Source organism: Galeopterus variegatus, unplaced genomic scaffold, assembly GCF_000696425.1.
Source record: "Galeopterus variegatus unplaced genomic scaffold, G_variegatus-3.0.2 Scaffold2564, whole genome shotgun sequence".
NCBI lineage: Eukaryota > Metazoa > Chordata > Mammalia > Dermoptera > Cynocephalidae > Galeopterus > Galeopterus variegatus.
In genome coordinates this window covers 180,771-205,569 of record NW_007728675.1, presented here as the reverse complement: position 1 = coordinate 205,569, position 24,799 = coordinate 180,771, and the positions used below count along the sequence as shown (strand labels likewise).

Below are 24,799 nucleotides of genomic sequence, written 5' to 3'. Positions count from 1 at the left end.
AAAGACAAAAAAAAAAAAAAAAAAAAAAAAAAAGTGGAAAATAAAAATTACTCATAATTTAATCAGTCAGAGATAATTCCCATCTAACAGTTGTGTATATATATTATGTACTCTTTTATCTATGCTTATACAAATTTTTATAGCTGTTTTTAGTAACTGTTTTTTAAATACATCGTAATATATCATAAAAAATGAAAACATCGAGCAATGAAAGACAATTTTCAGGTAAGGAATAATTTAAAATTTATTCAAAGGCAAATGTAATTAACCACAGAACACTCATTTTCCTCCCTTGGGTAACAAACCTTTCTCCTTCTAGAAAAATAAAATTATTTAAAACCAAAGCCTCTGTAAGAGGCTTGGGATCCTGCTTTCAGAATACTTAAACAATACAATTAAAGCAAGTATCTCTTTTCTTCGTTCTATAACAGGAAAATGTGATAGCCAGCTTCGTGAATTGCCAAATTTGTTTACCATTTAGAGAACCGGAGTCAGAAGCAGTATTGAAAAGTTGTGCATAATCATTTTTCTGTGTGTGTGTGTCTGTGAGAGAGAGAGAGAGAGAGATGCACTAGGCAAATTCCTTAACCCCATGCTGTTTCCATGCCATTCATTCCTTATATATGTGTGGTGAGGATAAGCCTAACTCTGAGAATCATGGTATGGTATGGGTTCTTAGAGGTCTAGATGAATTTTCCACTGTCTGGGAGACACCACCTCTAGGATATAAGCAATAACACAGGCTCATCTTGTTAGTTACAATACCCAGGAATGCTCCAATTCCACTTTGGGGTAACTTGGGCATTAAAAACTTACCCTGAGTAATATTCAACTAAAATTTGCCTTTTTGAAGATTCTACCTGACTATCCTGGCTTTGTCTACTGAAGAATCTGTAAACCATCATACAAATGTTAGAAGGTACACAGAATTAGTCAGACCTTCATATGACAGCCTTAACTGGCAGTCTCCCTCTGACCATATTCAAGTTTGCCAGTACCCCCTTAAAGAGAGCGCTGCTCAAAATGGTATGGAGTCTGGACAGGGTAATTAGGACTTCCCTTGCTTTGAACACACTATTCCATTAATATATTCATTTTTAAAACTCTTCTCTTCTACCTGACAGTTGGTTTTTGCAACTGAATTTCTGAGATTCAGTTTTGGATTTTCAATTAACCTAGTGCATTTTTAAAGTTAATTATTAATTACACATTTAAGGACTGACATAATACCTATTCTAAATAAAAAACATTCTGCCAATGAATAACTTTTTGAAGGTTAGTTCTGTCATTTCCCATTTTAGTTCTCTCCCAACCAGGATTATTTACAAATTAATAAGAATGTCCCTAAGATCTTTAACCATAATTAGGTAAATTTGCAGGAGCTCAAATTATACAGAGTATTATAAGCTAAAAAAAGAAATTATTTTTGGATGATTTACATGACAGTTCCCATCTAACAGGGTGGATGACCAAGAACTGACCTAACTTGGCCTTAGAAATTTAAGGAGACTGGGTGATGTCTAGAAGACAGGAAGAGAGGGACACATGGTGCCACATATATTTACACAAGAGTGTGGGAACAGACTTGAGCAGACATTTCAAAGGGCTTAGATTGGGTGAGTCTTTAAATAAACAAAACCAAAACAAAATATCAAGTGTGAGACCTTAAAACATTCACTTCTCTACTCGGGGCTTTATATCCCACAATTGTGAAATTCGGAGCTGGACTAAGATCCTGTGCCCTCCTGTCATTCTGTAATTCTAAGGCAATGAAACAGGCAGGATAGTATTCAGACATTAACCATTATTCCAATTCACATTCCATAATAGGACAGGAAATGAGAGTGTTAAGAAGGCAACTTACCACAAGGCTAGTGTTGAATTTATAAAACCTCTGGACTGTTCTGTCACTGAAGCTGTTGCACAGGTTTTTCTTTACAAAGTTGGGGTGGTTGAGGATATCATTTGCTACCAGGGGCTCCTAAAAAGGCCAAACAGAACAGAAGACGTGCCATGTAATGAGCAGCAGACTGTTGGAGAACTGAGCTTATCAGCTTTGCAACAAATACCTTGTGGGTAATGTGCTGCTGCTCCACAGGTGCATGTCCTTTGGGGTCAATGAGAGTTGGATGTGCCACCAGATAACCCCTGTCCTCCATTATGAAGCACCTGTACCAAAACAAGTAATGTCCCTCATTCATATAAGCTGGTTTTCTATGCTTTCAGGAGCATTTATCTTGCTAGTCCTGAACAAACTGCATTTATCGTAGGTTCTCAATAAACACTCAATGAAAAAATGAAGGAAGGCTGGCAGGCAGGGAGACAGGCCTTATTCTTGAGGTGATGGTTCACCCGGGAAACAGGTTAAGGTAAGAGTTACACCCTACTTTGTGGTCCCCTACATAGTTCACACAGAATGTGCCCACCTCATCAAATAAGACAGACTCAAAGACCTTTTGCAAGGATGTATAAGTGGGAAGTATTTAAGGCACAAACTTTAAGGAAACCACATAAATTCTTCTTTCTATGATAAAAATACAAAATACAATGTTCAGGGGACATACAAAAATATATTTTATGGAAACATTAAATAAGTAAAGCTAGAATTGCTTTAATCAAGAGTATATTCTGCTTTATTTTACTCTACATTAGTCATATCAGTTTGCCAGGAATCCTGCATTTTCCCAGAAAGGACCAATGTGAAATTCAAGAGTGACATGAAGCGTGGACCATGAGATTGAACGGAGAAAGCTATTTTTAAAAGCAGTCTGCATTAAATCAAGGGAATGCCCTTGCTTTGATCAGACATGTTCTTTTGAAATTCAGGAGGCAAAGACGTTTAGTTCCATGAGCCTCTTTCTCAGGAGATGTAAAAGGAGCAGTCTAAGCAGCTAAAAATTTCACAAAGACTTTGGTTTAATGACTAAGTTAACATCAAAAGTACTACCCAAGAGCACCCTCTGGTCTTTCTAGTACACCAAAGATACAGGAAACCTCTAATTACTGTCTTCTAGGGAAACAAGAGCTTTTGGTGCATTCTATGCCACAGTTACTCCCCTTTTGCATGCTCTTTGTCTAAATCATAAACAGCATGCATCTTAGAAAAAGGAAAGAAGAGAAAAAGAACAAAAACCTTAATAGAACACCCAGGCCATGAGCTCGAACTCTGATCCTGACCATGACTATGTAGTTGCCATTCAACTAGATAAACCTGACATCTATTTCCTTGTATTTTGACAGCTAGAAAGGAAATGGTGTCCCCGACTTACCTTATTTTGTTGCCACCATCTTGGTTACAAACTGGTAATAGGTCCATCAGGACCTTGTAGAAGTATCTAAGCGTGAAGTCAATGCCCATCACAGCCACGGTGTGCCCAGAAGATAGCTGTGTACTTTATGTGAAAAAGACAATGAGAACAAGAAACATGGCTTATTTTACTTATTATATTAAAGGCAAAAGCTATGTTCAAAAGGAAAATGCTATGTTCAATCTTAGGGACACTGTATGGTATCAGAAATACATGCCCACTGTTCCTGCCAACTTCCCACACCTACAAAAACAATCAACTCAGTGACTGATTTAACGTAACATGGAGATTTCATGAGAGAAAAATTTAAATCTAAAGGTAGGACTTTCTAAATTAGATCAACCCAAAAGATGGGCAGCTGGGGAATACAGTTAGTCCTTTGAAACTACAGATGTTCAGAGAGTGGCTGGACTATTGGCAAAAATATGGGTACAGAGGCATCAGGTGAGAGGTTGTGTGCATGCATAGTATGGTTACTTTCAACAAACCTCTAGACAAGGAAACTGAGCAATTTCCTTAATGATTTCTTTCATTTTGTAGGTAAGGGAGCTGAGATCTCACAAAGGTTAACTGACTGGTGGAAGGTCATGCAAAACTTAGTAGGAACAATATCTAGTCTAGTTTTCTTTCCACAACACAGGTTGACAACTCAAAGAACAGCTCATATTCTAGAATAAGTCTCTCGTGGTTCATAGGCCAGTGCTTTCCCTACCCTGCAATGCCACTCTCAAAAGGAGAGCCAAGGAAGAGAAAGTCAGGCAGTACAACACAGTGCAAACTTTTTTGGCTCTGGAAGCAATTAGATCTAAAGTTAAACCCCGGCCCTGTTGGTTTCTATGTATGTGGCTTCTGGGATGCTATTTAACCTTTCTAAGCTTCAGTCTGTCATCCAAAAATGGCGACAATAATAGAATCTTGTTTATAAAGCTGTTATTGAGATTAAATAAGAATGTGCTTACAGTGCTTAGCAAGCTGCCTGACATAGAGTAAACGCCTGATAAGAAGAAGTTGCTCTAAAGAAAACTAAACAGTGAGGTAAAGTTCTCAGGCCTGAGTTGAGAATGAACCTAAAACTCTTTCAAAGAAAATGCACTTCAAGAAATTGCTAGATATATCAGAAGCATGGACTTTTCACTTGGAGCCTTGGTTCTTTTTAATCTATGCTCCTGGGTGATTGGAAGGGCATGGGTTACTTGGCCTCTCCTCTTGTAGCTGAGAATTTGCAGAGTTTACCCATCATGGGACCTTCTAAGAGCCCATTATTTACCATCATCTCCCCATCTGACTTTATAAAGAAAATACCAAAAGAAAAATGACCAAAGTCTTAATTATTTCTCATAGCAATCTTATGAGGCATGATCATCTCCAGAAAACTGAAGCTTGAAGAGATTAGGTATTTGGCCAAGGTTACATGGTGAATAACTAGTGGAAGCAGTGATTTAAATTCAGAGTTTCTAATCCCAAAGCATATACTCTTAACCACCAAGTGATATCGCATTCTGAGCTCTGCAGGGCACTCAAGTTTCCAAGCAATTTTACATGATTTAATTTCCTGTGAAGAAAATTATGATGGAAGGAATCATAGTTCCCATTTTATAAATGATAAAATTAGGCTTAGAATGGTTAAAAAACTTAAATAAGATCAATCAGATCACCTTTTATTTATGGTATAGAGGCCAGTACCCAAATCTAGCTTTTTCTACAATACTATAGCTACCTCAGTGAAAAATACAACTCAAATGTTTTGGGATAAGTTAATTTTATTTCTGAATTCCATCTGTATGACCGCTATCTGCTTCAGTATGATCAACATGCTACAGTAACAGCATGCATATTGCCCATGTAAGTCTAGTATTCATATTTTTACCTGCATTTCAAATAGATATGCTGTTACCATAGCAACTCATAAAGAATACCACAGAAAAAATCAAACCAAACCTACATTTCTAAGTACAACAGACCAGGCTGTTTGCAATACTTCTGTGAGAATTTCAAATGCCAATGATATGTCTGACCAGTCCCTTAATCAATGACTGTACTTCACCTCTACCAAGCATTACCATTCTCCAATTCAGGCCACTAAAAATGCATATGAGGGAATCAGAACAGACCTACTATGAGAAACTGATAAGCGAGTGTTGAATTAGAAAACCCATCTCATAACCCTCAGCCAAACCACTTCTGAAAACAAAGAGTGAGTGATGGTACTTCATGACAAGTTGAATATTAGCTTAAGCTCTCTCTTCTGACCTGTTAAAATGCCAGAAATTTGCAGGAATAGCATGATAATAAAAATAACTGCCATTTATTTGGGATTGACATTGTCAAGTAATTTTACATGCATCATCTCTAAGTCTCATCATATCAGTTCAACATGGGCATTATTACCTCTGTTTTGCATGAGACTCAGAGAAGTCATGACACATAATAATAATAAAAGTATTGAACATTTATTGAGCCCTTACCATGTACCAGGCATTGTTCTAAGAGCTTTATAAGTAATTGTTGGGAATATATAGGAAAATGGTCAGGGCCCCCTCATATGATCAGAATCTTGCCGAGCATTTGCTGTGAATAGGGTGTGTGTGGGTGGAGTTAGTGCGCCTGCGTGGTGCAGCCACCTTGGCTGGAGTTGACTGCCTCGGACAGTGGACAGCGGCTGCACTGAGAGGCCGTGCTCTCCAACCTACGGCTTCCAAGGACCATGTGGCCGGTTACCTAGCTCATAGACCTGTGTTTAAGGGGTCTGGTGACCCAGCCTGGCATGTGAAGGGTTTGTGACCCAGCCTGGTGTGTGAAGGGTTTGGGGACCCCTGTGATCAGGCTTGAGGGGTATGTGAGCTCCAGACCCAGCCCTAGCCTGACAATTGGCCCAGTCGGTGCAGGATTAGGCAGGTAAAAGAGTTCCACGGTTGGCGACGTTGGCAGGATTCTGACACTTGCTGTAGCACCGCAACTGGCATCACAAACAGGATTAAGAGCACTACAACTGGTGTAGTCAAGTAGCTTTACAGTATTATTTAATCTAACCCTTAAAATAATCATTTGAGATAGGCCATAATACTTCTCTTTCCTAGGTGAGGAAATAAAAGCATAGAGGAATTTGTTGACAGTCATACAAATAGTAAATGGCAAACGTTTTCAGAATGGAATCACATCTGAGGAAGGGGCTAGGTTTTCAAGCTGGTATATGAGGCCAAAATCACTAGTAATCATTTTAAAAAGTATCTTTGCAAAGCCTATCAATTAATACATCCATCAAAGCCACAGTTGCTTTGGTTGAGCACCAGAAGAGGTAGTTGGCTTGCATACCAAATTATGTTGAGTGAAAAATACACAGCTTTAAATAGTAAAATCACACTCAGCTAAGTGAAATATTTAAATGATCAGGTCTGTGGGACTGCATATTGAGCAGGGCAAGAAAAGATACATATTCTGGGAAACACATACCCGTTGAGTGACTTAGTAGACAGAATTCAGGATTTAAACTGCCTTTTCTTGCTCTTATTAAACTCAAATAGCTAAACTTGTAGGAGGTTAAACACAGTATAAAAGTAACCAAACAAGGGATCTGAACCCAGGTTTTTCTAACTTGAAAATCCATCATGCTTCATTGAGATGGAAACTATGAATTTTGTAAATAAACCAATCAAAATTCTTCCACCCGTCCACACCCGAACAAAAACATGTAAACATGTACATATATGTAAGCATAAAAATCTGCCCCACCTCAGCTCTCCTGAACAGACAGAACTTTGCATAGAAGGGAGAGCTAATGGCTCTTGATACTGAGTTGCCAGGTGATAGAGTTTGGATGTGTTGTCCCTGCCAAAACTCATGTGGAAATCTGATCCCCAATGTGGCAGTGCTGGGAGCTGTTTGAGCCATGGGGGTGGATCCCTCATGAAATGGATCAATGCTCTCCCTGGGGGATGGGGGTCCTGAGTGAGATCTTGCTCTGTTAGTTCCTACGAGAGCTGGTTGTTTAAAAGACCCTGGCACCTCCCCTCTTGCTCTCTTGCTTCCTCTCACCATGTGATCTGCTTGTACCCACTAGCTGCCTGCCACTTTCTGCCATGAGCAGAAGCAGCCTGAGGCCTGTGCCAGATGCAGTTGTCCCAGAATTGTAAGCCAAATAAACCTCTGTTCTTTATAAATTACCCAGTCTCAGGTATTCTGTTATAGCAACACAAAATGGACTAAGACACCAGCTGAGGTGAGTCTGCCTGGACACCTACAGACTAAGGCACATATAGGTTTTATTGCCCCCACTGTAACATCTTCAGAGCCCAGTTCTGGCCCATTTCATTGTAATCAAAGACCAAGGTGACTGCTCTGTCCCCTCAAAGAAACAGCTTTATTTACTTTTCCTCAACTGATTACAATATATGGGAGGCATGACAAGTCTCACGATTCAGACATTTGTAGGCGTGTGCCCAACAGATGGTCTGCTAATGAAAACATTGAGGGATCTGTTCTAAATGAATGTTTACTTGTTTAGATGTGAAATAGTATATTATGGGAGCAGCTGACAGAGTCAAACAGATACCATGCTCTGTAAAGGAATCAACATTTGGCTGGCTGCAGGGCCCTGATTTCCACAGGGACACAGACCATGATATTGAAATTCCACACTGTACTGCTTCCCAATTCATGCTCCCAGTGAACTTATGCTAGAGGAATTCTACTGAATGTCAGTCATTTGATATATAATGAGCACCAGTGAAAAGCATAAAGTTAAGCAAGAAAATGAATCTCCTATAAATGTTAAGGCATCATTATAGGTACTGGTCAATATGGTCTTTCTTGGTTGTTAGGGAAAAACAACTATTTGTATAATGAAGGGATTAAAACAACATGTGTGACTTCCCTCTCCACCCAACATTTCACTGATATTTGTAGCTTAAATACTGAAACCTCAAAAGCAGGAACTATAAACACTAGAAATATATTTACAGTGATATTGACATATAGCATTCTGGGAAAATCAATTTTCAAAAATCCTTTTTAAAAAAAATTTTCAAGAAATATTTAAGGACAAATTAAAAAACAAACAAACAACTCATATAATCCTAAAGAGTTAGAGCCAAATATAAGAGCTGATGAATTTGATGTTTTGGTACTTTTTTCTTCATTAAAAATGCTCTTTGCGGGCCGGCCCCGTGGCGCACTCGGGAGAGTGCAGTGCTGGGAGCGCAGCGACACTCCCACCGTGGGTTCGGATCCTATATAGGGATGGCCGGTGCGCTCACTGGCTGAGCGTGGTGCGGGCGACACCAAACCAAGGGTTGTGTCCCCTTACCGGTCACGAAAAAAAAAAAAAAAAAAAAAAAAAAAAATGCTCTTTGCTTGGGAAAACACACTCTGGCAATGATAATTGTCAAGATCCTGTTGATATCTCTTTCATCAGTTCAAAACTTGCATTTCTACAAACTGCTCTTCTGACTCCAACATCTTTCCTTTTCTTCTTCGTGAACATCATCATGGCTGCCAAGATGATCCAACAGAACAGGATTAAGAGCCTTTCATCGACTCACTCACATGACAACCTTGGGAGGTAGGTATTATCCCCATTTTACAGATGTCAGGAGGAAGCTCAGGGAATCCAAGGTGACACAACTACAGAAGATATTCAAATCCCAGTCTGCCCCACTTCAAGGGTCATGCTTGTGCCACTAATCCTTGTTGTCTACTATTCTATTTGGACTTTCAAAAATATCCTTGATGCATTCAAGAAGCAACTAAAAAAATTAATTAAAATGTTACCTGGATGAATGAATGGTATGACTGATTGTCACAACATAGCCAGCACCTCCAACATCTAAGTAAGGACCAGTCAAAGAAATTAACCCTGGATTAGCTACTGCATGGAGATACCTAATGGAGAACAAAGAAAGTCAAATTATTTTAGTGTATGAACAACTACTCTGTAAAACTCAGAAAAATGAGCTTGTAACTCTAAGAATATTTATTATAAATTGTGCTTATGGTATATTAAAATTAAAAAGGATTCTTTTATGTCTGACTATAGCATCAACATAAGAGGCCAAGAGAATCTGAACTCCCCTATTTTTAAAATAGATACTGAACTCAGTATATATCTGAGCTTTTTTCTAGGATCTATAGTATAAATGTTTTAGAGGCTAAAATAAAAAGGTATTAATAAATGAGGTAGAAAAAAATACAGTATGGCACACAAAAATGCATCCTGGAGTGTTAAGGGTGGGGAAACAGGCATTAGGAACAGCCAACTCATCAATGACTCAGTCGCCACCCAGCACAAGACTAAAACTTCTGATCTCATGCCCAGCTTGTCCCCATGCTAGAGCACTTGGCTAGCTCTTCTTTTTGAAAATCAGAGGAAAAATAAAGCCCAGAAGTGAAAGAATGTTTTTGCATTTATGTGTGTTCATTTTTTACAGGTGATACATGAGCTGTAATTTGAGGCCATAGTCATGCACAGTAAAATGAAGTACATTCACTATGCATACATTGTGCACAAGGTAGGAATCAAACAGACCACCAGTGATTGAAATGGCCAAGCATAAAGCATTTCAGTCTCAAAATTTCAATGAAGAGATAAAAATATGGTAGACAGAGAAAACCTACAATGCTGTTGTTGTTAACGTTATATTAAAAAAACTATTCAAAAATATTTTTCACCACCATGAAAGTATCTTCTTTAAAGTGATTGCACCAAGTTGCTTTATTGTATGTACTTATCATGTCTCCCCAGGATTTTCGGGAAACCTTTGATAACAGAAGCTCCTAAAACTCACCACTGTCTCCTAGTGGGATCAAATGCTTTGTCCATGAGAGAACCAGGATAAATTCTGAGGACGCCATTGGGCGTTGCTATGTAACGGCGGACAATATAAGTGTTCAGGCTACTCATTTCCATTTGTGTCATCCATTCATCTGTGACGTGGCTGGTAGCCATTACTTCATTTCTGACAGAGAACTGGGGAACAAAGGAAGACATAGCAGGGATCCTTTAAAACTCACATGAAAAGAGAGTGGGTTGCTGGCAGGGCTTCCCAAAGCGCTCTTGCAGGGAAGCCAAGCCCAATTACTTCTTAAAACTCTTTCCACAGCAGATGGATGCAGCCAAACTTGGTGAAAACAAAAGCTTACAGAAACATCATCAGTGGATTGTGTGATTACCAAATTGTTCATCCTAGCTAGGCTTTCTGAGTTTAAGAAGAAAAACCCCATAGCATTAAAAACACACACCATACCCCCCCTCCCCGCAAATCTTTGCTTCTTAGGGGCACATTACTTTTTTCCCCTGGGAAAAATGGAGCCGGGAATGTTTCCCTGGTCTCTAAATCACACCCCCCTACCTTGGCAACCCCCAGGGCATCTGAGCCTGAAACAGATTCTCTGTGTGGCCCCCCAGGGCTTCTTAATCCACCAGAGGGTCACTGCTGCCCAGCCTCCCCTGGGCCACACACTCTGCCTTTCTGGCTCTCCAGCTGAGAGGCGCAGATGCAGAGCTGGGCTTCCCACTTCAAAGGTTCATGGCCAGCACCCCCCCCGGGCCTCTGGAGGGGCCCCCCAGAAACGGGCCCCACGCCAGCACTCACTTTGAGCCCCGGGTTAGCAATGAGGCGGGTGTTGTCGCTGAGGTAGGCTGTGTAGTGCTCTACCATGCGCTTCGTCTCGGGCTGGCTGAGATGCTCGTAGGGGGAGGAAAAGCTGCCAGCAGACAGCATGACGGTGGGACTTTCTGAAAGAGAGGCAGACAAAGCGGGCCTGAGAACACCGACACTTCATCTCAGGCCCAAACAAAAGTGTCCTGCGGGCCCGCCAATCCGACTGCTATGGTGGCGTCTTCCACGAGGAGACAAAGAGCTCAGCACTGAGGGGAGCTGAAAAGGAAAAAAGCCATATTTGCTCCCTTCAGGGAGCTTACGGTCCTAAGAGTGAACCAGAAGACACACATGCACAAGGAAATAAAAGTGCTGGAAATGGAAAACCCTCAACATATCTTATACCTACATACAATACCTTATACATACAATACACTTATTAGGAATGAGGAGTCAGCGTATGACACCATGAATCGAACCTAGGCCCCACCATATTCTGGCTGTGTGATGTTGGGCAAGTTGTAATATACCAGGGTACTTCAAAAAGTTCATGGAAAGATTCATAGCATCTTTCAATTCTATTTTCCCATGAACTTTTTGAAGTACCCTTGGGTATAACATTTTGCTCACCTGCAAAGTGGAGAAAATAATAGCACCAATTTTATAGAGTTATGGTGAAAATAAAATGAGTTAATGTGTGTAAAGCAAACGAGTCAATAAACATACTGTGTGTAGACCAGTGCTTGGTGTGTGGCAAGTTCTTGGCAAGTGGTAACTCTTATGCATGTTAGTATCATTATTTAGGAAGAATGAAAGATGCAACAGTGGAACAATGCAAAAATGAAATAAAAAATTATTCTCAGCCAAACCTGACATAAACAAAAGCTTGTAGAAATAGAGTAGTTAATGTATACATACGGTACTTAATTTCTGGTCCTATCTAAGAGGAAAACCCCAGTTGCCTACTTAAGACAAAAATCCCCACAAAGAATTACATTACAAAACAAAACCACTACATCTTTTTCTTTGCAATTTTCTACTGTTCAATCTTACCACATTTTAAAAAGCTTTAGAAAGTACTATCATGTGTCCTATCTCATTTAAATCTGTGGGTCTTTTTCTATTTCTTCTGTTAGTTCTCATGCATGGTGTCTTGGTTGTAGCCTGGTGATCTTTGACTGTGCTGGACATTGTATTTAAAATCTAACTTGTAAGAATAGCTTGAGGCCTACAAGGATGAGAGTTTCTTCCTCAGAGAGGATTGCTGTTTGATTGGGTAGTGTCACATGGTGAGACAAGGCAGGTGGGGTGGTGGAAAAATTTCCCAATCAGGAGCCAGGACACTAGCCTAAGCGCTGCACTGTGGGACTCTGGTATTCAACTAGTCCATGGCCATCTTATTTCAAAAGTTAACGCTTGAAGTTCCCTAAACCACTTGGATGAAAGGAATCCCCAAAGAAGGCCTGATTTATGTTCAGGTTACTTTTACCCTACAGATGTAGTCTTTTGGGATCTCTGCTTAAAGAATGTGATGTTTTTCAAGAAAAGTTTAATCTAGGATTATCTTTCTATCCAGGATTTTTAGTTGCCCTCAGTAGGATGGGTCAGAATGACCTAGTCTGTTATTCCCAGCAAAATGTTGCTTCTATGGGTGCTGGCTGGTTAGCTCAGTTGGTTAAAGTGCAGTGTTATAACACCAAGGTCAAGGGCTCACATCCCTGTACCAGCCAGACACAAAACAAACAAACAGAAAATGTTACTTCTAATGATGTTATTTCTCATTTAATTTTTATATTTTCATGGGGTACCCTGGGAGACTATTATTAATCATAATTAATAAAAAGGAAGAAAACCAGAGGCTTAAAAAGGTTAGGTGGCCTGAAAGCATACTATGGATTCATGTGCATATGTTTGTGTGGCCCCTCCATGCACAGTTGTGCCAGAAAGAGAAAAGACAATCCCTAAACCCAAAAGACCTTAGGATACAGCTGGAAGAAAAAAGTATGAAGAAAATATAGGAAAACGATAGTGAAAGAATAACACAATAATATATAGAACTGTCAAAGGCATACATGCACTTCAGAGACAAGACAGTTGCAGTAGAGCCAGAGTTAAGAGGAGACGCCGTGGGGAGTGGGCCTTTCTTGTAGTGACAGAGACTGGCATTTTAGAGAAGGCTAGTACAGTAAGATGGATTGAGCACAAATAGAGAGAAAAAAACCCAAGATACAAGACCCAAAGGTTTGTGTACAGGATGTAAACACACAGACTTACACACAAAGATACATACTTAACTGCATTAGGTGGTGCACTCTTAAAAAATTCCTCTGTCTCTCTCTCTTTTTTTTTTTTCCTTTTTGTCTTTTTTCATGTCCGGCAATGGATCACAACCCTCAGTGTCGCGCCTGTACCGGACTGGGACCGGCAACGGGATCGCAACCCACGGTGCTGCTGCTGCGTCCGCACCTCGCTCAGGCAGTGAGCGGGAACCGGTCTGTATGTGGGATCCAAACCCTCGGTGGGAGCGCCGCCGCGCTCCCACGCGGTGCACTGTAGCAGTGTGCCACCGGGCCGGCCCAGTTCTCCTCTGTCTCTTTGTATTCCATCAGCTCTCCTAAAGACAGTTCTGACATATATGTAACACCTTCCCTCAGAATACCTATCATCAATTTAATCAGATGGAAACCACTTTTTTGTCACTGTTTCCCATATTTTCCATTCCTTTTTTATTGTTAATTATCGTAGTTCATTTTTATTACTAACTGATCCTAAGCTGCCCCTGATCACCCCTCCACATTGTCCTAGGGCTCCACCACCTAGGTGAGGATGGGGGAGAGAGCTCCCAGTCAAAGCCAGACACTGGCCTAAGGTCTGCCCGTGTGGCTGGGATCAGTCAATTAATTGTATGTAAAGTATTAGTTTATAAACTACATTTTCTGAGTAATCTCTATGAGGCAGTTGAAATACAATGCAAATTACAAATGTAATTTAAAATTTTCTAGTAGCCACATTAAGAAAAGCAAAAAGACATAGGTTAATAATATATTTCTGGAATCCAATCTATTCAAAATGCTATCATTTTAACATGTAAGCAACACAAAAAATTAAGTATGTATTTCACACTTACAGTACATCTCAATTTGTACTAGCCACAATTCAAGTGCCCATAGCTACATGTGGCTAGTGACTACATGCTAGACAGTGTAGCTATGGGGAATTAGCCAAAGGAAATTTAAAAAATCTAGGCTTCAGTTTCTTTCTCACCAAGGAAACTGTTACACTTCACATTCTCAAATTTCAAAACAGGAGTCTCATTTTTACCAGCAATAGTATTTAGCTTGCTCACACAGAAGTTAAAAGCAGTCATACACACATTAGTTTTTCAGTAAAGCATTTCTTAAAAATATGAACTTTTTATGTACTCTTGCATAGAAAACAACAAAAGCCCCCAAAGCCCAGATTAAAACAAAACAGAAATGTAAAATCCAGCCTTCTTTGATTAACATCAGTGGCTCTCTCAAAATTGTCGACACTGCTGGGATGTGCCACACAAGAGACCACTTTGTCCGGCCTCCTCTTCTGATCCCATGTCCAGGCAGAACTATCTAGAATGGAATTCAAAGGAGGAACCCAAACACAAGTGCTGTCATTTGGAATCTAGAGGCTGTCACTTCTATTCTTGATCCTCTTCCATCTATGCCCCCTCTACTCAGTTTGCCAGTTGTCTGATCATTCTCAGTTATTAACTTTTTGAACCTGTTTTCAACAGTTAAAAAGAGAATACCTGTTTGACCATACTGTGAGTATCCTGTGGTATAATGACAACACAGACCACAAATGCCTAGTGTGGGGCCAGCACACGGCAGACAGAGGTGCAGGAATCAAATCTCAGCGTTGCTACTTTCGATGTTATCTTTGGAAAGTTATTCATCTCTGGTAAACTCAAATGTCCTTATCTATCACAGGTCAACTCAGGTGATGAATGTAAAACACCTGGTACATGATAAATGTAAATTCCCACCTGCTTCCTTTGAACTATTTGGCTATTCCTAAGTCCCTCTGAAGATAGGGACCTGTCAGTATGCTACAGATTCCTTTGGATCCCTTTTACCATTTTACCCCATGCTCACTCTCAATACACCCTATTTGTTGCACATATCTGGATACCGACCTTTAAGAAGGTTGAACCTGCGACTCCCTTCATGAACTGTCTTTGGGCCACTGAGACCTCTTTGCCCAGCACTAGCAGAAAGGTGCATCTGACTAAAGAATATGAAAGCAGAATTCCCTTCCTCCAGTCTGGGCAAACTCTGTGTTGTAATTTACACTCCAGAGCCCTCAGAGGGGATCAAGCTGAGGTTGGAATTTTACCTGAAATCAAACTTTTGTCTTTTTCCCTTTCTCTGTTCTGCTTCCCTCACTTCCTCACTGGTTTCTTCTCAGAGCCCATCCTGTATAATTCACCTGCACACAAATCCTTGCCTCAGTGTCTGCTGTACAATCTGTCCCAAAGCAAGGCTTCAAATCTTTTTCACTTTTGTATCCCCAAAACACCGGGCCCTGCAGGCATTCAACATCTTTTCTGGGGGAGGGTGCAGTATTCAAACTGATATTCATATTGAGCTGTTATGTGTAAGATCACGAAGGAGCTGAGAAGTGCGAGGGCTTTACCTAGAGTCGCCAGCTGTTTGAAGTGGAGGCAGGCACTAGGCTGGCCTAGAAGATCCAGCCGGTGGTACAGCAGCTTGCTGCTGGGAATGGTGTTGAGGTTCTTCAGTTGTTTAACAGGTATTTCTGGTTGTATCACCACAATACACAGAATAAAGGAAGTGTCTTGTACCTGTAAAAATCAATAAAGAATTCCTAACACAGAAAATGAAGGTTCCATGGGGACAGGGACTTTGCATACGTTGTTTTCTTCTCTCTCTCTGTCTTCTATCCTCACATGGAAGGTGTTCAATTAAACATTTGATGAATGAATGAAAGACATGAAGCAAGGGTATAAAAGGTATCTAATTTTGTATTTTCTGTTTTCCTTTCTTTTGAGGGAACTTAATGTATGTAACAGAAAATCATGGAGCTAACGAAAGGATAAGAAAGAAGTCCCTTTGGAACTGTGGTGCCAGCCCTTTCTTGCTTATGTAAGTTAAGAGATTCAAGCTAGAGCAGGGCATAATAATACAATGTTTATTTATATTTGGGTTTGAAATTGAAAAAAATACATAATCGATTTCTAAATAAGTGTTCTAAGAACTGACTACTTTTCAAGCCAATTGTGAATCCTCAGTTTAAAAGAACGGATCCAGTAGTAGCTAATACAGAATCCAGTTCATTCATTCTTTTCCCTACTAACACTTCCTCTTTTCCTGGCTGGCAACAAACAACATCACTACTTAAAATCATGAAAAGCACAAATCCTGTGGCAGCCTTGCAGAGCCTGCCTAACTTGTCATTTCAGACCAGGGCAGGTAAGTGTGCTACAGCTTAGTCTAATTTATTAAGCTCATACATATGTAGAAACAGTAGTCATTTCATATTCACTTTGCTCCTAGAAATGAATGCTTGAACAAATTTAATGGGGAAAGTGTCCACCAAAGAATCAAAATCCAATCTACCTACTTCTAGTTCCTTGATAAGGACTTAAAAATACAAAAAAGCCAAACCTCTCTATTCTAAGTCTATTATATTAGAAAATGGACAGAACCTATTTAAAAGATGATTTATAAATAAATGAAAAGGATTATGACCAGCTAAGTCAGAATTAAAGGAGAGTGCCTTATAAAGCAGCTCAAATGATTTACTTACTGATCAAGGAGAAATTTTTAACAAGGCAGGTTAAAGTGTAATTTAGGGTTTGTGAAGATAGTTGCAGAATGTTTAAACACAGAAACAATTTGCGTCTTCCTGAAATTGCTTTCAGGTACTACTGGCAAAGATGTTCAATTAGATTAGCAAATTTAATCCTCTTCCTCCATCTCCCAAATTAGAAAGTGACAGGGTGTTTTGAAGTGACATTTACTATTTCCTCTCTTCTAAATCTCACAGTCACCCTTTAGATTTGTTTTCCTATGTTGCATGTTCTAAGGAAACAAAAGACAAAACTCTACCAGAACGACCAGAATATAATTTTAAAATTTCTATTCTGTAAGAGAAAAATAAAACGCTACCCTAAGCTTCTAAAAGTAGCACTTTATAAGAAGTCCTTAGGGAAGCAGAATTTAATATAGGTCTTTCTATCATATTCTTAGTGAAAAATGGTTTTTGCATTAAAAGGAACTGTGATGTTTCTGGAAGGGCTCTTCATGACTAGGGAGTGGTTTTTTTTTTCATGGATTGTTCATGGGATCCTTGTTTTGAAGTAAACCATGCCTGTGTTTAATACCGTATAATAGTCAATACTTGCGTCTTCACAGAAAACAGCCTCCTAAAATTCTCAAAAATGAACTTGGGTCACAGAGCGACAGAAAAATTTCTTAATGCTGCTAACATAATCTCTTAAGTTATACTGAAATTAATTCAGTTAAATAATTCTGAAAAAGAGGTGGCTAAGAGAACTGCAAAATCTACTTTGATCTTCCTCAAATTTATATTACCAAATGATAAAATACCACTAGAATTAGGCTTGTTAACATAAGTTTCTCATTTTTTTTTTTTAAAAAGGACCTGTAAGGGGATTTTAACCCTTGACTTGGTGTTGTCGGCACCACGCTCTCCCAAGTGAGCTAACCGGCCATCCCTATATGGGATCCGAAGCCGTGGCCTTGGTGTTATCAGCACCGCACTCTCCCAAGTGAGCCATGGCTGGCCCAGTTTCTCATTTTCACTTATTTTATTTGCTTTGTTTGTGCTTTAGTAATTGCTATTGACATAATGATGCTTTATGAAACAAACAAGAAGGTTGGAGGAGACTCATGTCTAAAGGCATGTTGGCTACTCCCAATTCCTATCACTCCTTTCCCAAACATAGACCTGTATCGAGTTGTTTAATTGTCTGCATCCACCACTAGGCTGGATGCTCTTTGAGGGCAGAGACAGTATCATTCTTCTTTATCCTTAGTGCACAGTAAATGTCCTATAAGTAGTTCTTAAAGGGATGAATAAATGCATTTACTTGGAGTTGACAAGATAAATATCAGATTTGTCCATCCAAGGCAATCTCAAGAATGACTGCATTTTAAGTTTAGTAATTAAAATTTGACGATAATAATGGAAGTCCACTCTCCCTTTAATCAGTTACAGTATTTAGGGACCCACAATAGCATTGTTATGCTTGGTTGGGGTGGGAGAGCAGAGGAGAGGAACACAGGTGATGTGGACAGTGTGTGCTATATTCTGTTTCTCTATGATTCTTTGAGGCCCAGTGTCTGAATGAGTTTGGTAAGAGAAAGCTCAGGTGGGTGCTACAAGTTACAGCTAAATTGTTTGTCTGCTGTGTTGAATATGAACGGTCCAAGTTCTAATCCAAAAGTTTCCTTTCCTTGGAGAGTGTCAGAGGGCATTTATGCTTTCATCTCTCCTTTTTCATACCCAACTTTTACTTCTGAGTTTAAACAATAACTAACTGGATATAATCTAAATGTGTAATAATAGGGGACTGTTTGAAGAAATTGGTATACAAATTAATGTATACAGTGCTATACTAAATAGTCATTAAAGGCATGCATACATGTATATGTACACACACACACACACGAATACATAGAGTTGTCTCTTGGTATACATGGGGGATTGGTTCCATGACACCCCCTAGGATACCAAAATCCGAGGATGCTCAGGTCTCTGATATAACATGGTGTACTATTTGCATATAACCTACACACATCCTCCCCTACACTTTAAATCATCTCTAGATTACTTATACTTATAATACCTAACAAAATGTAAATACTATGTAAATAGTTGTTATATTGTATTATTTTCTAATTTGTATTACTTTTATTGTTATACTTTTATTTTTCATTGTTTGTTTTTTCCCCCAAATATTTTCAATCCATGTTGGTTGAACCTATGGATATGAAACCCATGGATATGGAGGGCTGACTATATGTGCCTGTGCGTATATATATATATATATTTTTTTCCTTTTTGTCTTTCTTACTGACCGGCAGCAGGATCGCAGCAACCCTCGGTGTTGCGCCCGCACCGCGCTCAGCCAGTGAGCAGGAACCGGTCTCCACATGGGATCTGAACCCTCGGCGGGAGTGCTGCCGCGCTCCCAAGCAGCGCACTCTCCAGTGCGCCACCACGCCGGCCCTTTTTTTTTTTTTTTTTTTATGCCTGTGCGTATATTAAAATTTTTTGGAAATTGATCAAAGTGGTTATTTGTGGGGAATGGGAGGTCAAAAATAGGAGGAAGGGAAAGGCATAGTTTACTTTCTTCTTTATATGCTTTCATATGGTTTGATTTATTCATCATGAATGATTATTGGTTTTATAAACAAAAAAGGAAAAAACTTATAAGACATCTGTGGAATGTCTTCTCTTTCCAATTACTTTAGAAACTGATTCGTCACATTATCAGACCTAAGTGCCCTAGAATTCCTGCATGAAGAAGAGCACTGTACCCTGTAGCTCTTTAGACAGATGCGACTTCCTCTCACTCACTCACTCACCATCTTCCAGGCATAGCTAACATTGTAGGCCTCCTTTCCAGTTTCTCTCAGCTTGTTTATGTGCCAGGACAGGGATGAGTTCACAGGGACTGCGATAATCTGGCTGCCCAGAGGGAGGCTGCATTGGCAAACAGAATTAAATACTTCAGGCAAAAGATAAAATTAAGCACTTAATTAAAGGCAGGGAAGAAGCTGTGAGTCAATGAACACCTTCTGATTTTGAATAGCAATGAAGCTCATCACTTTTGAAGGAGATAATGTGAGATTTTCAATTTCGGAAAAGCATTATGTCAGCTATGCATTAAAAACATTCCTTACTCTTTATCCCTGTCCCCAATTCTAATTCTTTCCAGAGACTAACTTGTCTCAAATCACTCAGTAATTAATTTTCATCCAATGAGCACAAAGACCCATTTCTCTACAGGTTACCATCTGCCAAAATAATGTATCATGGTTGGAAAAAATTCAATCTGTTTTTATTTTGAGAGAAAGCATTGTATAAGATTGAGCTGTTAACTTGGAATGAACACTACTTTGCCAAGCTATTTTTTGGCAAATGCAGTAGAGCTGGTCCTCAACTTAACTGTTTATTTTGCCAACATTTTCAATTTAGTATAATGGGATTATTTTTAAAAAATGAGATAACATATATCTGATTTTACAATTAAAGTCAATGTGAACATAGAATCAGATTTACAAGACATTACCCCCAAATAATAGTTCTGAGAGACCTTATGCATTATGATGTAAGCAAAATCTTGGCTAGCATCCTTATGGAAAAATGACCGAGTATACTTTTGATAACATTAAAATAATTTATATACTTGTTATATGCCCTATAATAAACACTATTATTTGACCTCAATGGATCTCATTCTCAGAACAAAAAATACCATTACCCTCACCTTTTCCTTACCTTAGGATATTTTGCCGAACCAACTCAAATTTTGGAATATTTTCATAGTGTATGATGTCAGTATGAAGTGGGGGCTCTGACAGTAGATATGGCCTGGTAAGAGATGGATGCATAAGTGTATACCCTGAAATAAGAAAGCAAAATGCATGCTGTAAAAGGTAGTTATAGTAAGTACTGATTCTAATAAAAGTGCCTATCACTGGTTTGAAATGTGGCATGCTCTGGGATAGCTGCCCAGTACTTAGCTTCTCAGGATGTAACTCACCCGTCCAATAAAAACTGAACCTGTTTTATGCATACCTTCATAAAACTGCTGAAGTGGAGAAAGATGTCTTAAATTATCAAATATCTGTCTAATCAAGAATATTTTGGAGGTTCTGTTTTTTTGGCTTTTTTAAAAAATAAAATGTTCTAATCTACTACATAAACCTCAATGCCAGTAAATTAAAAGCTAACAATATAGAAAAAAATGATCCAAAGGATGACATTGTACGTTTCATTCAATCCTCAAATCTTCTTTCCTGATGTTACAAATAACTGCCCCCTACCCATCAACAAAACACAGAAACAAATGCATAATTTATAGATTCTCTGTCATCTTTATGGTGTTCCACCACAAATGAGCAGTCCTAGTTACATTGCTTTTCCTTAAATACTATCATTTTCCCACTTTATCTGTTGTACAATATCAGAATACCTACAGATTATTTTCTTTAGGTGGCTAAAGAAACCATTCTTTCTTATGGTTACCTTTTAACAGATTACCTTTGTCATCAATGAGAAAAGTATAAGAAGCCAAAGAGTCTTGGTAATATGTCACATCTTCAAGAATGTAAGCCAGATTCACGTCCACACCTACAATTCCCAGAAGCAGGTTTCCAAAATAACAGGGTTTACTCACAGTCATTATCAAACCTATGGGTTAAAAACAAACAGAAAAGGATAACAGAGAAGGCAATAGATAAAGGCTGGGCTGTGCCCTAGTGAATTGTGAAGGCTACTATCAGTCATTTCAGTTTTGCTGGGAAGAAATTACCTGTGTGATCCAGTAACGAACCACTGCCTTTGCAGACAGCGTAAGTGAGATACCTCCTTTGGTGGTTCAGATGTGTCAGTAAATTTAAGTAGAGGCAATTTGTACATTTTCTACTACTTTTTCATCTAAAAAGACATGACATTTTACATAAGTGCAAAACACGAGCAGCACCAAATACACCATTTTATCTCTTGAAGTGGGAAAATTCAGCTGAACTTGAAAGACCATTGGACAAGGAATCTGAATGTCTGAGTTCTAGTCCAGCTGTACCCCTTTTGTACTGTACATGTGACATTGGTTGAAACCTCCCTGAGCTTTGGTTTACATATGTGTTTAAAGGATAGTAGAAACTGCTTTACTGATTTCTAGGAGACATTAAATCAAAAGAGATAATAGATTAAAAAAAATGCTTAAAAGATATTATTATTATGCCTCAAGCATCCTTTCAAAAAATGGGAAGAAAAGGGAAAAAATCTAAAAAGGTACAAAATCTGACTACACAGAACTTTGAGTAGCTGAAGGAGAAATTAGGTTTCCAAAAGGAATGTATTTCTAGTCACGTAGGCCAGGAGTTCCCAAACTAAATATTTTAGGCTTTATGAGCCATACAGTCCCTGGCGCACATTCTTTTTTCTTTTCTTTTTTTAAAAAAATAACCATTCAAAAATATAAAAACCATATTTAGCTCATAAACCACACAAAAACAATAGGATAATTAGAGAAAGGGAAAAGCACACAGGAAAAGAATGTACAGATGCAGAGAGCACACATGGTGGGTCACCGAATGGCCTTGAGCATCAGGACACCTGGGCTTCCTCCTGGCTTCACTATGGGTGGGGTAAGTTGTGTCATCGAGACAAAATGATCTCTACAATTCATAACAATTCTACAACCCTACACTCTAAATAAAACTCTAAACAAAAAGATCATGTCTCTCCATCTTGATCTCGTACTTTCTTCCATTTAATGGTATGTTCATGCCTTAGTAGCATATCAGAAAAAGCCATTCTTCTAGAAACATCCACGAAAGGGACTTGTACCCTCTTGCAGATTTCTACAAAGGATGGGCTTCCGCACAGAGAATCATGTATGATGTCCACCTGAAGTACAATTGATCTGCCACAGTCGAAAATGTCAACTAAGTGCATCACTTGGTAGACAGAAGTGGACACAACACTAAAAAGGATTGAAAAGTCATGCAAAGGATGTCTATATAATTCCAAAAGCATTCTCAAAGCAGTTCACATTTAGAATGCTATTTATCTATCTGTTTTAAAACATTAAAAAATAACAGGTATTTAAGAAGGTTTTAAGAATGCATTTTGGAGGAGGTTTATGCCCAGGTCTTCCTGGATGAATGGTGTACGTGGTGGAGTAGCGCTGTGAGGACTGGCATGGAGACAGAGGTCACAAACCGCACGCCACATCCCCCTGGGCTTTAGTCTAAGATTAAAGTCATTTTCATAGATCAGTAAAGTACAACACAAATATTCTGTGACTGAGACGCATACTCATGTCAAATTTCTATTCTCCTCTGGATATGTTGAGAACAAAGTCTTTAAAAAGAAACACAATCTCACTTTTCAATTATCAACTTGGACAGAGACTCTTGATCCCACCGTGGCAAATAAAGTATGCTAAGCTCTTGCTACACTGACAAAATCCTCAAACACTCTCTCTACTTTTACCTAAAGCCCATAGATTTGCTTTTTAAAAGAAATACGTTTAGTAACTGATATTGTAATCTGTGGAGGTTTTGAATTAGAGCCATGTAAACATGGGTTTTCTCAGATTCAAGTCCTTGTGTCATTGAGGATGTGTCACCTAATAATTCTAGAGACAGAAGAATTCTTCATTATTATTATTATTCTAGGACAAATACCTAGTTCCTAGAAAATACATTCTCTATAGGCCTGTTATTTTTTATACATGAGTTTTCTCTGAATATCTATGTTTGTGAGAGTTCTTGGTTAACCAAACATAAAAATAAGATCTCATGGGCTGGCCCGGTGGCACACTGCTACAGTGCGCCACTTGGGAAGTGTGGCGGTGCTCCCGCCGAGGGTTCGGATCCCACATACAGACCAGTTCCCGCTCACTGGCTGAGTGAGGTGTGGGAGCAACACCGAGGGTTGCGATCCCGTTGCCGGTCTCGGTCCGGTACGGGCGCGACACTGAGGGTTGCGATCCATTGCCAGTCACGAAAAAAGACAAAAAAAAAAAAAAAAAAAAAGATCTCAAATGGCGATAGTGTCTTTCTGGCTAGTAATTAGCCGCCTCTTTAATCTTCTCTGTCAAAGAAGAAAGGAGGAAAGGAGGTGGGGAAAAGGATAAGTAAGAATACGGAGGAGGAAAAGAAAAACATTGTACTTTTACTAGAATATACTGTTGGTCAGGTTCTCTTGCGGTTCTAGATGCTTTACATATGTGACTGCTTTTAATCTTCACAATTGCCTCGAGGAAAATAACATAGTTCCCATTTTATAGGTCAGGAAATTAAATCATGTGAAGGTTAATAAGCACTTTACCCAACATCACACTATATATGGCATCAAGATGATGATGACAATGGTAATAATAATAACGGTAACAACAAAGAAAAAAAAAAAAAAAAAAAAAAAAAAAAAAAGATCTCAAATGGCGATAGTGTCTTTCTGGCTAGTAATTAGCCGCCTCTTTAATCTTCTCTGTCAAAGAAGAAAGGAGGAAAGGAGGTGGGGAAAAGGATAAGTAAGAATACGGAGGAGGAAAAGAAAAACATTGTACTTTTACTAGAATATACTGTTGGTCAGGTTCTCTTGCGGTTCTAGATGCTTTACATATGTGACTGCTTTTAATCTTCACAATTGCCTCGAGGAAAATAACATAGTTCCCATTTTATAGGTCAGGAAATTAAATCATGTGAAGGTTAATAAGCACTTTACCCAACATCACACTATATATGGCATCAAGATGATGATGACAATGGTAATAATAATAACGGTAACAACAAAGGTAAAATAATAAATTTAAAAAATAAGACGAGAGCAGTAATTATTATTGAGTGGTATACTAGTTACTAATCAGTCTTATTATACTATCTAATCCTAATAACCTGAAATATTTATTACCGTATTTTACAGATGACCAAATGGAGAATTAATGAGATTAAATAACTTAAAAAAGCCAACAACTTAAATGGAAGAGTGGGATTTGACAGCCCACCTAATGCCAAGCCTGTGTTTGACTATGCCATGCTGCCTTGAATTTGAGGCCAAATCCTAAGTCCTTACCACTTGCAATTCAAAGCTACACTTTAGTCCCAATTCACTAACTTTTGGATATTGGGGAATCCT

At 38.9% G+C, this 24,799-nt stretch overlaps 1 protein-coding gene across 2 annotated transcripts in view; it reads right to left on the bottom strand.

Annotated features, from left to right (window-relative positions):
* Positions 1-24,799, bottom strand: part of CACHD1 (cache domain containing 1) — a 203,544-nt gene that overhangs the window by 17,131 nt on the left and 161,614 nt on the right. For both annotated transcript variants that reach the window (XM_008582312.1, XM_008582313.1), the window contains exons 10-19: positions 21,194-21,343; positions 20,429-20,552; positions 19,513-19,630; positions 15,572-15,740; positions 10,895-11,037; positions 10,088-10,269; positions 9,075-9,185; positions 3,270-3,392; positions 2,070-2,169; positions 1,865-1,981 (exon numbers count right to left, since the gene is read on the bottom strand). In XM_008582312.1, the coding sequence (XP_008580534.1) occupies positions 1,865-1,981; positions 2,070-2,169; positions 3,270-3,392; positions 9,075-9,185; positions 10,088-10,269; positions 10,895-11,037; positions 15,572-15,740; positions 19,513-19,630; positions 20,429-20,552; positions 21,194-21,343 (1,337 nt within the window). The remainder of the gene's footprint in view (positions 1-1,864; positions 1,982-2,069; positions 2,170-3,269; positions 3,393-9,074; positions 9,186-10,087; positions 10,270-10,894; positions 11,038-15,571; positions 15,741-19,512; positions 19,631-20,428; positions 20,553-21,193; positions 21,344-24,799) is intronic.